Source organism: Miscanthus floridulus, chromosome 7, assembly GCF_019320115.1.
Source record: "Miscanthus floridulus cultivar M001 chromosome 7, ASM1932011v1, whole genome shotgun sequence".
In the NCBI taxonomy this organism is placed as follows: Eukaryota; Viridiplantae; Streptophyta; class Magnoliopsida; order Poales; family Poaceae; genus Miscanthus; species Miscanthus floridulus.
Window position 1 is genome coordinate 99,152,215 of NC_089586.1, and position 15,825 is coordinate 99,168,039.

The 15,825-nt window shown below is 46.5% G+C and overlaps 2 protein-coding genes across 2 annotated transcripts; both read left to right on the forward strand.

The window, feature by feature from the left end:
- The first annotated feature begins 845 nt into the window (after positions 1-845).
- Positions 846-1,869, forward strand: LOC136463936 (uncharacterized). The gene has a single exon (XM_066462909.1). The coding sequence runs from the start codon at positions 909-911 to the stop codon at positions 1,758-1,760; it is 852 nt and encodes a 283-aa protein (XP_066319006.1). The 5' UTR covers positions 846-908; the 3' UTR covers positions 1,761-1,869.
- A 6,678-nt stretch (positions 1,870-8,547) lies between these two features.
- LOC136463937 (plasmodesmata-located protein 8-like) lies at positions 8,548-12,529 on the forward strand. The gene is made up of 3 exons (XM_066462910.1): positions 8,548-9,434; positions 12,057-12,158; positions 12,279-12,529. The coding sequence occupies exons 1-3, from the start codon at positions 8,648-8,650 to the stop codon at positions 12,287-12,289; spliced, it is 900 nt and encodes a 299-aa protein (XP_066319007.1). The 5' UTR covers positions 8,548-8,647; the 3' UTR covers positions 12,290-12,529.
- Positions 12,530-15,825: the final 3,296 nt, after the last annotated feature.

Genomic DNA, 15,825 nt, shown 5'->3' on the forward strand with positions numbered 1-15,825 from the left:
CGCCTGTGGGTTCACGCCGCGGCAACGCCTTGTACAAAGAGCGAACGTGAGGGAGAGGAGGACAACAACTATTATCACAAACAGATCAATACACTAAGCCTTCCTCTGCCCCTTTCCTTGCGTGTTCATGCTATCTGGTACTCAGAGCCAATTCCGTTGATCGCGATTTCTTCCCTCCCTTTCGATTCACAAACGGCCTTGGTTGGATCCCTCTCGGCGTCGAACAGCGACTGCTGAGCGCCACCTGAGAGCCCATAATTTCCTAGCCCCATGAGAGAATTGGAGCAAATCACGATCTGGATCTCTCACCTCCACCGCCGCCACCCCCACCACTCCCACCCAAGCCGCCGATCACCCGCCACTACACCCGCAAAGCCAAACGCCCCGACACCATGAATCCCTACACGCAGCTCCTGCTGGCGGAGATCCAGAAGCTCTCCGCCGACCAAGCAACCATCCAGAAGCAGCTCTCCGACCAGAAGGACCTCCTCGAGCGCCAATTCATCGAAGCTGATGAGGCCCTAGACAAGCGCTTGAGGGAAGCCGACGCGACGGTCGAGCAGCGGATCATCGATTCCGAGCTTCGCCAGGACGCACGCCTCATCAACATCGAGAAGGCCGCATCCGACCTCACCTCATGGCGCCAGGAGCACGAGGGCATCGTCGACGACCTCCGCCTTCGCATCAGCAAGCTCGACAAGTATTGGAACCGGTCAGTGATCGAGACCGCCGCTGCTCACATCGAGCTGGCCATCTTCACCGAGCCGCCGGTCCAGTCGGAGCAGCACGCCACATTTGCATCTTTGGGCTATAAGGCTGCTCGGCCGAACTGGCACGGTGTCGAACCTCACCACCAGGAGAATGAGTTTGGGGTGGTCACCACCTATACTCATTCCCCTGTCACGGGTATGGACAATTCCTCTGAAAATCCCCCTAAGATTCATGGTACTACATATGATTTGGTGTTGTCGCGCAATCGCCCACCTGAACACCACCTTAATCCCACTGGCAAGCTGCCTAAAATGACCTTCCCAACCTTTGATGGCACCGATCTCAAAATCTGGATCACATGCACTGAAGATTACTTTGAGATGTACTCTATTGACCCTTCCATTTGGATCCAATGCTCTCGCATGCAGTTCCTTGGCCAAGCAAAACGTTGGATCCAGTCTATGACTGACCAACTGAAGACCATGAAATGGTCTGAATTCTATCAAGCCATGCATACCCGTTTTGATCGCGATCAACATGAGTTTCTCCTTCGCAAAATGAACCGCATCCACCAAATATCCTTTGTCCAAGATTATGTTGATCGTTTCTCTGAGCTAGTTGACCAACTCAAAGCCTATGATTCATCCACCAGCGCCTTGCGTTACATTACTCGCTTCCTAGATGGCCTGCATTCCGAAATTCGTTCTATCATTCTTGTTCAGCGTCCCGATTCCCTGGATACTGCGTACACTCTGGCATTGTTGCAGGAAGAAGCAGCGGAGTCATCCAGAAGATGTGATTTCAAGCCATGGAATCCGAAGGCGGGTTATCCTCTACTGCCCCGTCAAGATCGCCTGCCCGCTGGGGTGGATGACAAGCCTGTTTTGAATCAGAAGCCACTGGACAAGGAGCTGACCGATCTCAAGGCTTACAGGCGTGCACGAGGGTTGTGTGGTCACTGCAGAGAAAAATGGAATCGTGAACACAAGTGTGTGCCACAAAGTGGATCTCCATGTTCTGGACGAGCTATATGTTCTTTTCTCACCTAACGACACCGTAGACTATCCGACAACAGATTGTGAAGATGAACAAAGAGACCGAAGAAACATGCTGCTGTCTTTCTTCTGACATATCAGTGATATCAGGGTGAAGACATTGCAATTTTAGGGATAGTTTTAGCGACAGTCTATTTTGATTCTCGTGGATTCTGGCAGCTCAACTTCTTTCATTAGTCAATAGTTACCCTGGTCGTAAACACTAGCTTCATATTCTTGTGTTGTCGGTTGCTTTTAAGTGAGCACTTAGGCACGGTGTAGGACGTAGGTGTGTCGGATGTCATGTTGCCCTCTTTAAAAATTGCTTAACTTCGTTGGGACGTGTTGTAACCTAGTTGTTAGCGCTTTGTTCGTGCACCGGCATTCAGTGCGATGATCTTATCTTGGCGTCTCTCCATCTTTCTCTTGGGCCATCCTCTGGTCATAAGCATTGCTTCGCTAGTTAGCTGTTGGCACCAGCTACATGTTAGTGGAATTGGTTGAGTCTTAATCGAGACGCTAAGTAGTTTTGGGCTCGCTTTAAAAATCGTGCTTGGCACCGTTTCGGCCGCTGGCCCCGTGCGCGCGGTCACCACGCGTGCGTGCGCTGCTAGCGCCGAACTCAGGCTGTGACTGGGCTGTTGCCGCTAGCTAGATCGTGTGCCCGGTCGGTACCGCGCAGCGCCCTTAGCCACGCGTTGGCTGTCCCGGCTGGCTGCGGCGTGACCCCACTATCACTGTGTGCGCGCGCCACCGTCTGGCCACCGATCTACACATGGGGTCGAGATGAGGCTGCGACTATCATCGCCTTGCCATCGTGGCGCTCACCCCACCCCTCGTTTCACCTACCGCGTCGAGCCTCTAGGCAGGTGCCAATGCCGCCGCATCTGGGCCAATGACCTCGGTCGCATGGGCGATGGTGATGTCTCTCTACCGTTCTTACCCCCGCTAGGCAACGCTGGTGTGTCCGCTCGGGTCTGGCCATGCCATTCTGAGCGCTTCGCGCCAAGCCTCTAGGTCTCGCCGTCTGTGCGCACATGCTTGTACTGCTGCCATCGATCGGGGTCACCTCATCTTAATCCGCTCGGGTTCACTCGTGTGACCTCCCCATAGCCGCACGGTGCATAGAGCCACCATTCCTTCCTCTTCCTAATCACCAGCTCGGGCTTCGTAGCGCAATTCCCCGCATCAGTGGGTGGCACAGGTAGTTAGCTAGGCGCCCCATTCTCATCAAGCTCGAACGATCACTACCAACCGACAATTTGATGTTTTGCTCGCCGCCGATCAGGTGCGTCATCGAGCCGGTAGGTTGGGAGGTAAGGCCCATAGGATGGGTAGCAGTTCAACGGCTCGTACCCTCAAACTCGTCTTTACTTCTGCTGTCCGGTGCTCGCGCTATTGTACCCAGGGAACTCGTCGGCGATGGGGTGACGCGTCGGTGTTCGGCTCAGGGCATCGCCGCTATGCCCAAGCGCACGTGGCCAGACCTCCTCGGCACTCCCATGCTTCAACCATCACTATAGTGTGCACCACGGTGACTACTGATGCTTCCCCGCCATCTCTACCTTTCCGTGAGGACGTAGGCTCACCGGAACGTTCGCGCTGTACGGATCCACTATCTTTGAGGCTAGGGGTGGATAGTACACCGTTGGACCTTCCACCGCCTCCCACCATTGCGTGTTGGTCCGTGGGTCGATGTCAGCCCGATGGATGCGTATTTTTGGCCCTTGGTAGGCCGGCGTGACCGTGCTGTGCCGGCCGGAGCCGCGCCGTCGTGCATAGGGCGTCGAGGACCGACTCAGTGAGAAGGTAGGGGTTTTGGGGGTGCTCGATGTAAAACGTATCTCTAGTGCAATAGTGCTTGGAATCGCCGTGTAGTAATTTAATAAGCCTGGGACTCTTTTGCAAAATGCACGGACACGCTCGCGTAGCGGACCACTTGGGCCGGCCTGCTGATGTGCGATCACGCTCCCACGCGGGCTGCAGTGGGCTGTTGGGCCGAATTATGACCGTTGGTTCTCCTTTTTTCTAAAAACATTTTTTAATTTAGTTTCTAAGGCAAACTCGTAAATTCCATATAAATTTGTGTGTAGTTGACCAAAAATTATGAAACAAGTTTTGTTAGGTTCCTCAAATCCTGATCCATTTGCCAGTATGTCTTGTTCACATAGTTTCATAGTATTTTAAGAAGTTGTCTAATTAAATTGAGATGCGTAATGTTGTTAAAATAAAAACTTATATAAATTTTTATGATTAATCAGTGCAAGTGTTAATTCTAGAAATTTCACAGTAAATTTCTAATATTATGAGGTGCTCGCTGTAATTTTTATAGCTCCATAATAATTAGTTTGCTAAGATAACTAAGGAGCCCTTGTTCGAATATAAATTAAATCAATGAAATGAAATAAAGAAACACATGAGATTTTAGAACTAAAACGCTTGTCGGGAAACGACGTCTTATTCGATAGCATGGACACATAGCCTAGTACGTTAGCTATTAGGGCTAGCTCGTTAGCTTGAGAGGCGTCAACGTACTTTAAGAGTTGCGGTTGCCGTTGGTTAATTACGTCTCTGTGTTGCATCCACGTATATAATGGGAACGACGATGGATCATGGAGTCATTTGGAGTAGCAGAAAAGATGGTGCCTTAAGGATCGTATCACCATGACGGAATGCTAACTTCCGATTATATCTTACCCAGGCAAGCCCCGGTGCATAACCCATATTATTCTGCACTTTATTTTATACCTGTGCATTAAGTTTTAAGAAGTTGAATAAAACCACTTGCATATATATATATATATCCTTATCCTATGAGTCTTACTAGTATGGCAGGATCGTGTAGCTGCTATGCTATAGGACCCCGATAAAAGTCCAGTGATTATCTGTCACTCATGAGAGATAGGAAAGATATTATTGTTGTTATTACCATATATAGATGATAATTGAAGACTGGACGGGATTGTACTTTGGATTTGAACTTGGTTAGGCAACTGAGCGAGGCACCGGTTGCATTTGTCCCGTCTGAGTCGATTGAGGATTGACCGTTGCTGTGGATAGTAGTCAGGTCATAGATTTATTATCCTGAGCACATACTTGCTTATAGAAGCGGGAAGACTTGTTACTCTCTTGTCATGGGTTTTGGCTCTTTTCAGACCGACTTTTAGGGGTGGATATTAGGTGGAGGTCTAAGCACCATACTGATACCGTGTCTCAGGTGGTAGAGGCTTGGAGTCTAAGTTTGGACGGGGACATGGACCCATTGACAGGAGTGGAATGGGTTGGTCTTATTTGTGCCTGAGGCACAAGCAAGACGTGTATTTCAGATTTTCAGGGTACCCAGCTAGGATACATTGATTCACGAATCACTGTTTCTGTGAGAGGGTAATAACTTGGCTATGGTCTAGCACCGTAGTAAGAACAGGAATATGAAAGATAGTAAAATGGTTCTGATTGCTTACCACACGCTTGAAAGTAGCATAGGCACTTACCTAGAATGATTAGCTAATTAACTAAAAATAACTGCTAAAAACATGGAACATAAAGATGTACTATTAGTAATGCTCCCTGCAAATATAATAAACCAGCAAGCCAAATAAACCTTGCATATCCTTGGAGTCTTTTACTTTTCTCCTATCGGGTAAGTCTTGTTGAGTATGATCGAGTACTCAGTATTTTATTTCCCCCTATTGCAGGTGACAGGTGAATGCTAGAGCTGACTCTCGTGTGTGGAAACCTCCTGGTGGGCTCAGAGAGGATTCCTTTCACGCTGCGATCGTAGTGTTTATTTATAACCCTCACTAAAGGTTTTATAAGAAAAGATGTAAAATCTGCTAGCATATCTTGTATATAAATGGTCACTATGTTAATGCTTCACCATGTTATTAAATTAATTTTTGTTTTCGTTGTAACTCTGATCATATGTTTATTTTCCACTGCAAGATAAAACTTGTGAACCTGAAGGGTGTAAACTCATTTACATGTAAACAGTTTTAATTCCAATGTTGCATTCAATTTGTTTAAGAACTCTGATGTTGTAATAAAGTGATGTAAGAAATGGTTAAGAATGTTTTAAGCTTTATCCTCTTATTTATGATCTTGACGAAAAATGTGGATTTTTGAGCTCTCCCTGTGGGTGGGTTTGACAGAACGACATGATTCAGTGCACTCTCTTGGGTACTTAGTGTCTAATGGAGGACAAGTACTCTTGCGAGGGCATTATATTAGGCGGTTTCACCACATTGCATACCCTTGGCGCATCAGGTTATTGCTCTGACTGTGGCAAAATTCTTCCTCTCTAATGTCTACTGCCTTCATGGTCTGCCAACATCCATTGTGTCTGATCGCGATAGCGTGTTCACCAGTCAGGTGTGGTAGGAGCTTTTTTCGCTTGGCAGGAGTTACATTGAAAGATGTCCTCAGCTTATCACCAACAGATAGATGGTCAAATGGAAAGAGTTAACCAATGTATGGAAACCTTCTTGCGATGCTTTGTCAATGCTTGCCCCTCCAAATGGATTGACTGGATTTACCTGGCCGAGTATTGATACAACACCACATGGCATTCTTCTCTGAGCTATTCGCCGTTCTACGTTCTATATGGCCATCACCCTCGTCATTTCAGCATCTCTGATGACAGTGCCATCAATTTGGTTCCATTCGATGACTGAATCAAGGAGAAGTCCATGATGAACACACTGATTCAATAGCATCTGGTTTGCGCCTAGAAGAGAATGAAGATCCAAGCTGTCAAATCTCTCGCTCTGAGCGTTACTTTGCCATGGACGACTGGGTTTACCTAAAGTTGTAGCCCTACATCCAAGAATCTCTCCGCTGCGTGCTAACCAAAAAGTGGCTTTCAAGTTCTTTGGCCCATTTTAGGTCATCTCACGTGTCGGCGATGTCGCCTACAAACTCCAGCTACCGGCGGCGACCGCAATGCACCCCGACTTCCATGTGTCCCAACTCAAGACGATAGTGCCTACATTCCACTCTGTGTCGGCGCTACTTCAAGCTCTCGATGGTCTATAGATTCTAGCGAAGATTCTGTAACGACGTGTCTCCACCACCGACGATGCCGTTGTTCTACAGGTGCTTGTCCAGTGGTCAAATCTCCCACGATCACGGGCTACCTGGGAAGATTTGGAAACCCTAAAGCAACGGTTCCTGCGTGCTCCTGCTTGGGGACAAGAAGGTTGTTGGGGACCAATATTAGGGTACCCGAAGAGGAGGAGCTAATGACCGACAACATTAATTCATCCGCGTGATCAAGAGCGCGACTACACCGCTTGCCGGATCACTTTTAGTCCATCCACCAAGACCATGGGCCCTGCCTCGTCTTACCCTCGAGAGTTGGCTCCGCCTTGGTGGGCACTGTGGCTGTAGGTCCTGTCTCGCCCGACCCTCGAGGGTTGACTCTGCCTTAGGCTGGCTCCGCCTCGCTCGACGTCTGAGGATAGACTCCATCTCGCCCGACGTCCGAGGGCTGGCTCCGCCTCGCTCGACTTCAAAGGACTGGCTCCGTCTCGCCTGACGTCCGAGGGCTGGCTCCGCCTCGCTCGACGTTCGAGGGCTGGCTCCGTCTCGCCCGATGTCCAAGGGCTGGCTCTGTCTCGCCTGACGTCCGAGGGCAGGCTTCGCCTCACCCGACGTTCGAGGGCTGGCTCCACCTAGCCCAACGTCTGAGGGCTGGCTTCGCCTCGCCCGATGTCTGCGCGCTGTTCCTTCATAACTACGCGCGCAGATAAGGCATGGCACTTAAGTCAACCGCAATACCAAAGACCATATCCTGCACGCCTGCAGGAAAGTACCATCAGGATATGACCAGAAAGGCACTTTGAGACCTTCCACACATGTCAGAGTCCAAACAGTGTTGTGGGCACCCACATTTGTCTTACAGTGTTGTGGGCACCGTCATTTACCCTTGGACACGGATCTTAACAGAAGCATATGACAACCACTACGGTCTAGGTGGAAACTCGCATCACCTACAGTAACAGACGTGCGGTCACTGCGTCGTCTGCTCCCCATAGGGCCGTGGATCAGCACCCTGATCCGCCGCGCCGCCCACCGGGGCGGGATGGGACATGACAACTTGCTGACAATGCCAAGACATGGCATCATCAGCGGACAGACGCCCAGCGCGGCCCTATCAGAATTAGCAGATATGCACCCAGCGTGGAGCTATCCATGGCACCGTCTGCCATATCAGCAGGGTTCGCACAGAGGAAAAGGAAGACCCGACATCTTTGAAGGATATCCTTTGCCTCTGGTTTTTCTTCTTTCTCCCATCTGTAATCCTTACTCCCCTTACCCTATAAAAGGAAAGGTAGGACACCCCACTAAGGGCGTGATTGGTTGCTTTGGTGATGGGAAGCTGGGATGGAGAGGTAGCCTGGGATTGTGACATGCATGCTCAAATCGTGCACCCAGTCGTGTTTGGTTATCTTTGTTGTTGGTCTGGTACGAGATGCGATCTTGTTTGATTGTATGCATGGATAAGAGTTTTGAGTGTGTGATACATGGGTCCTTATGCCATGGGTGCATCCTGTCATCCTGCATCGCGAGTGAAGTGAAAATTGATAATACGAAGTCGTGCAGGATGATGGAGGGCAACGGAATGAAACGAAGCAGGCAAAGCGTGCGAAGCGGGGAACTAAACACAACAGAGGAATGAGGTGAAGCAGGCAAATGGTGCAAGGATGGGCTGGTTCGGGCAACCAATCAACCCCTAAGAGGATCGATTCAGCACATCACGTATCACATCACAGGTAATGAGCAGGGCGCGGTGACCACCAACGAGCAACCTAGACAGAATCAAAATCCCTCGCGAGTTTGCATGTCCTACTATCCTATCTAGGTACTGTTGTCTAGGCAGCGCAAACGGTCTCAAGCCTTCAACTATGCACCTGCTCATCAGCTGCCTTGCGGCCGTATTCTTCCTCCCCGTCGACGCCGCGCCGGGAACGTTCGTTTACGCAGGGTGCTCGCCGTCCAGGTACGCGCCCAACACGGCGTTCGAGAGCAACCTCAACTCCCTCCTGGCATCCATGGCATCCACCGCGTCCTCCGGCGCCACCTACAGCAGCTTCACCTCCGGCGCCGGCCCGGAGGCCGAGGCCGAGGCCGAGTCCGAGTCCGCCACGGCTGACGGCGCCGGCGCGGCATCGGCCGCCTACGGCCTGTACCAGTGCCGCGGCGACCTGCGCCCGGGCGAGTGCGTGGCGTGCGTGCGCGACACGGTGGCGCGGCTCGGCGCGGTGTGCGCCGGCGCGACCGCGGCGTCGCTGCAGTCGGACGGGTGCTACGTGCGGTACGGCGCCGCCCGGCGCAACCTCGTCGGCCGCGCCGACGACACCTCCGTGGCGTACCACCGGTGCAGCGCCGGCACGAGCGGGGACGCCTGGTTGCTCAGGTCCCGCGACGCCGTGCTGTCGGACCTGCAGGGCGGCGTGGACGCCACCGCGGCGGCTTCGTCGGGCGGCGGGTACAAGGTGAGCGCCTCGGGCCCCGTGCAGGGCGTCGCGCAGTGCCTCGGCGGCGTCGGGGCGGCCGACTGCACCGCGTGCCTGGCGCAGGCGGTGGCGCAGGTCCACGGCACGTGCGGCGCGGCGCTCGCCGCCGACGTGTACCTGGTGCAGTGCTCCGTGAGGTATTGGACCAACGCCAACTACGTCCGATCGTCGCAAGGTACGTACGTGGTTGCAGATGCAATGACCACACCGTCACGTCCTAATCATCATTAGCGCATTTTTATGTCTAGTATAAGCTGAAAAGGACAAGGTTTGCCTATTTTAACATTCTTTTATCCTTTTTGCACTATATAAGTATTTTGTAGTCTCATGATTAATCACCATGTTCGCTGATGTTAAAATTTAGCTTATGCTAATACTTACGTTAAAATATTATGAGAGAAAAATATTATTCTGTAAAATAGTTCTGAATAAACGAATAAGTTTTGATGCGCACGAACTCGAATCTGTAGGACTAAAACAAAAAACACTTTGGTTACCGAAAGTCCAGATCTGGGTTGCAGCCAGTCTGAGTGTGACTGGTCAGTGGGCCGATATGGAGCTGAGAATAGATTCCGGACTGGTAAACTTTCAAAGCTGATGAAGAGGACAGAAAGAATATATGCCCCGGGCATAAACTTTGCGCCCTTTTTGATCGATGTTACAGTAAAGCACACCGTCACTATCTTGCTTAGCTTATTAGCCACTAGAATGCAGAACAGTTTATCAAAAGAAAAACAAAGAATGCAGAAGAGTTCATTTAAAAAAAAACAAAAGAAAATGCAGAAGAGTTCATTAAAAAAACAAAAAAAATGCAGAAGAGTTGGCACTTGCGAGTTATTGTGTTGCAAAGGTAACTCAGGCCGTGTGCCTGTGTCTCGGTGATCCTCCATATTGTTGACCTACCATTTCAGCCCAGAAGCTCATTGTCTTGATGCAGAGGCCAGGAATCTTAGTTCAAAGGTCAAATACTCCGCCCGTCCTAAAAAGGAAAAAAATATAAATCTCATTTTTTGAAAAGTCAAGTAATTTTAAATTTAAGCAAATACAAACAAAAACACTAGTATTTATAGTGGATAATAAGTATCACTATATTAATCACGGAATATATTTTAATAATAAAACTATTTAGCGATATGAGTGTTAATACTATTTTCTATAAACCTAGCAAAACATGAGATTAATTGACACATCGAAAAGAGAGATTACTTTTTTTGGATGGTTGGAGGGGCACTAACATAAAGTTATATTTATTATACTCCATCTATTCTAAATTATAAGCTAATTTGGCTTCTTAGATACATAGTTTTCGCTATATATTTAGACATAACATATATCTAGGTGCATACCAGTAGCTATATATCTAGAAAAGCTAAAACGACTTATAATTTAGAATAGAGGGAGTATTATACTAACACTAAAAAGAAGAGTGAAATCCATTTGACCCTCCTGAACTTTGTGATTTTCTATATATCTAGAAACTATATATTTAAAAATATTACATTTTCCAACTTCCAAGATTGGACAATTTATCCCCCCCACCCTTCATAAAATAGTTAAAAATAGTTTTGGGTTATGTTGTCATTTAAGTTAAAATAAATTTAGTAAACACTAAATAATATTTTTAAACCATGAAAAAAATCTTCAAGCCTCCAAAAAATCTAAGAAAAATTCTAGAGATATATTAGGACAAGAGACACCAAATAATTTTTTTTGAAGCTCTTGAAATTTTCTCTGGAAGCTTTCAAAAATTGTGGTCAACTCTAGAAAAAGTGGGAAACATAAAAAAAAAGTCTAGAAAAATCATAAGGAATTATAATCCGTGCCTAAAATGATTTGAAAACATTCCATAACAAAAACATAAGATGCAACCAGCATGGACGTAACCAACATGGATACAATTAGCATTATTGTGTGTTGCACTCATGCTTGTTGCATCTCATGATTTTGTTATTGAAAGTCTTTAAAATAGGTTTTAAAATGAATTAAAATGTTTGGACAATTTATATATAGTTTTATATTTCTCATTTTCCTAGAGCACAATCAGAAATTTGGAAGCTTCAAGAGATATTTTTTTTGACAAGTTCCAAATATTTTATTTTGGTGTATGTTATACTAATATAAATCTAGGGTTTTCTCGGGTTTTTGGAAGCTTGAAAACATTTTTTGTGGCTTGAAAATTTTATCTAGCGTTTATCAAATTTGTTGAACTAAAAGAAGATGATGCGGCTAAAAATCACCCTCAAAGCCACTTTTAATTGGTTAGAAGGATACTTGACTAATTTTGAAATTTGGAGGATATAAGATTTATGGTTAATGACAAGTTTAGAGGGTAGCAAATACCATTGGAAGAAACTATGGGCGGCTAGCAATCACTCGGCGAGTGCCATGGGCCCATTGACCAGCGTAAACAAGGGACGACAATGCCTAGCTAGTTTATATCTATCTAGTCAATTTTAGTCCGTTTCAGATTGTTTGGCTGATTGTTTTTATGGCTGATAAGCCATTTTATATCGTTTTATTACGAGAGAAAAATTTTGTACCATGACGAATAAATCGGACTTATAAGTTCAAGCGAACAGGACATATGAAACATGTAAATGCTCTCAATGTGCATTTAGCTCTAGATATAGAATTTACTAGAGCTACAAATAGCTAGTTTCAAGGAATCCGAGAATTTCATGGAGCTACAGCTCTGCCACTGTACACATTCGTGCGCTAGTCCAGTTTTCTTTCTAGCTGATGTCATACTCTACTACTCTAGTTATTATTTTATAAATTCTGCATTCTTTGGGATAAGGTAATCCTGAGGATGACACTGGGAGGACCGTGGCGATAGCAATCGGTATCTCGGCGGGGGTAGCAGCACTCGTGGTGTTCATCTCTTTCCTCAGAAAAGCATGTGAGCCCCACTCTGGTTCAATTAACTCTCTGTTTTTTTTACCCTGCTTCTCTCGAGTCAAAAAGACGGAAGGAGCCGACCTGGAGTATCTGATCAGCCTATGCTTACGTTTCACCGCAGGCTCAAGCTAGCTACCCCACAAGGCAGAGATGGACGGTTACCGTCGAGCTCGTACCGTTACCGTCACATTCATTTTGCCGGAGATAGAGATTCACTACCTGCTTCTGCTCTTTAAGCTGCCCGAACAGCAGTGTCATGTTTCTGTTCACTGTTGGATATGGTCGTATGGCCTGATTATGAACTCCTACACCGGGTTGCCTGTCTAATATTTGCTCTGGGCTGTGCCCTGGCGAAATATACAGAAACATTCACGACAACTGTACACTACAGAGGCACTAAGTTTAACTTTAATTTTACAGTACTTTACAGATAAGACTAGCCTTGCATACACGTAACACGTCCATATCAAGTTGGGCCAGAGCAGGCTAAGCAAGCAGTAATACTCCTCCAAGCATGCTCCCCAGAATCCGCACAATATCAAGCGTTGTGGCCCTGCTGAACCAACGGCAACGCCGCAGCGGTCTCCATGCATCTCCCCGAGTCCGTTCAGCTGCCATTATAAGCCGGCTTATCAGTCATGGTATAATATTTTTTCTCTCAATAAATCAGCCGTACAAATCAACACAAACGACTTATAGACCAACCCAAACAGAGAAAGCACTGATGCTCGCTTTGCTTCGTCGAAGTGCCAGGCGTGCCACTGCTGCATATACGTATTTGCGAACGAACACTCTCATTGTCATATCTCAGGCGTGCCACTGTTACATATATCCGCGAACGAAACACCCTCATATGCTTATGCTTCATACCGTGCCGAGTGAGTGATCCGCAGTGGGATTCGAAGATCTGTACCTGAAACCGAAAAGGCTCACCGGAATGAGTCAAATCAACACAAATAATAGCAACCTTAGCTACCTCTCAAGAAGAAGAGGATCGCATCGAGTCTCAGAAGTCTCTAACCAACCATTTGCTTCAAGCAATCCCAATCATCATCGAATGGCTGGCCGGGGGATCTAAGGGCTTGAAGCGTAGGAGGCCCATTTTCAATCCCGAAGAGAAGCGTGGAAGGCTTTGTGCGTGATTTGGTTTGGTTCCTGTCTTCCTGATCTGCCCCGTCCTGGCCCAGCTCATGCGTACACGCACAAATCACTCGTGCACGGGGCCCATGCGTCAGCGTCAGGGCGTCAGGAATACCTCCACTTCCACTCCGCATCTTTTACTTGACGAAATCTGCACCATGGACTCCGGCCCCTCATCCAGCCACGTGTCCGTTCGATCCCCATGCGCCTCTTGATCGAGCCGTCAGCCCCTAGGCCTCCAGCTCTATAGCACTCCCCCGAACATTCGTGACCACGTCCCTTGATGGCTCGCCGTCGTCGAGCAACCACACCACGTCCCACTATATGCGCTCCCCCACTACGCCCCAGGGCTACCGCCGAAGCCACGGCCAGCACCCGCTCGTCTTCATCCTCGGACCATCTCGGCCTTGAGTACACTCCTGACGCCCAAGTTTCGGCCCCATGTCCTGTCCTGTGCAATACATGTGTTCGACAAAATGCCCAAAAGAGGCAACGACGCAAGCCAGTACTCCCGCCAGAATCAGATGAAGATTGATGTTGCTGTAGGTCGTCTTGCCTATAAACAGTGTGGATGATGAAGGCGAGATACTTAGATACAAACTCCAACCGCTACACCATGGATCATGGTAAGTACAAAAAATTACTTTTTTCCTGCTCTCTTTTTCATTTGATTATAATTATTATCAAATATCATGCCCAAAAGAATGCTCAGACCAAAGTCATGAAGCCAGCAAAGGTTGTAATTAAATGCCAAAAAAACAGTGAGAGCATGCTTCACGTAAATTGTTGTATGGTACTGTATTTTAAGAATTTAAATGACATTTGCAACATCTACAAGTGAGATCATGACTCTGATGTACTCTTGTGATTCCGGTAGGTACTACATGGAATGCTTTGGAATTGATATACAATATATTCATTGATGTGCCAAAATTTTAAACCCAATAAGAAAGTTAACAGTGCATATGTTTCTCTCTTCATATAAACTAGCCAACTATTTTATGTGAAAGCATTTACATTAAAACACATACTTTTAATCATGCTCTCTTCTATCTCCATTCTTGCCAGTTCAGTGTTTCAATATAAATTCAGTTACAAATTCAGTATAGAGTCCTGCTATATATAGGATCTGTAACTAATAGGAGCAGAGTTACAAGGCAACGTATAAAGTTACAGATCACAAGCTAAAAAAGGCTAAACAGAGGTCAAGTCTCTTCTACAGATATCTGTATGATTCTCCTAAATATGTCAATTGATCAATATGCTCTATTCATGTATTCAATCTTTTATTAATATTATGCCATGTCTCCATTGAAATCTACAACTTGATATAATCACGCTACATGAATAATCCAAGTAGTACTTTACGTGGAGTCTTGGCTTCTTTTTTTTCTGTACGGAAGAAGAGTATACAATTGATGGCTGCCTCACAAGGATCTATCATATGATATGTGCCTTATTTTTTTTTCACACGAGCAGTGTCATTCTTGGATTATATGCTGAACGTTTGAGGGGTGTGATTATATGCTGAACGTTTGAGGAATATTTGGTTCCACCTCCTAAACTTTAGTCGCTGTCCCATCGGATATTTGGACACATGCATGGAGTATTAAATATAGACTAATTACGAAACTAAATACACAAATTGAGATTAATTTACGAGACGAATTTTTTAAGTCTAATTAGTCCATGATTTGAAAAGGCGGTGCTACAGTAAACATGTGCTAATGACGGATTAATTAGCCTTAATAAATTCGTCTCGTGGATTACTGACATATTCTGTAGTTTGTTTTTTTATTAGTATCTAAACACCCCATGCGACACTCCATGTGACATCCGATGAGACACCTCTTAAACTTTAATCCCTGTATCTAAACACCCCCTGAGCTTGTTGCATAAGATAAACCAAAGTAAGAATGACACATTACCTGCTGGATCTTGGGAGTATAGTTTCACTCGCCATCTTGCTCCAATTTGTGGTTTGTACTGCTATCAAGTATGAGAGAATACTTTCCTGTGCTTTTATAAAATGGCAAAGCTATTATTTTGAGACCTCAGCACCTGATCGTCCATATTCTTTAAACACTTTTAATTGAGCTTCCTGATGATAAGAGTATGGCCCCGTTCGCTTCGAGAAACTTGGAGGTATTTGTGAGAGAAAATCAGCCGTAAACAATAACTTTCAGCTATGAATAGTGTTTTTTTTTCACCTATTGTCCTTGGTGTGGCTGGAGCAAATTACAAGGACAGCTGTGTGCATCATGAATCATCTTAGAGTTACCTATTCTATAGTCTTTGCCTTAGACCATGAGACATGAAACTCAGTTTGGTAATGTTTTCAATCACCTCCCATTATAATTTTATCTCCTGGCTGAACAAAACATTTTCAACAGTGACAAAAGAGAAGTGGTAGATTATCTTGGAGATATTAAGACTAGGATACAATGTGTTGATGCTTCCATACTCTTGGCCAGGACAGGTAAATTTTAGCATACAACCGAGACATGGAGTTGCTTCTGAAGAAACAA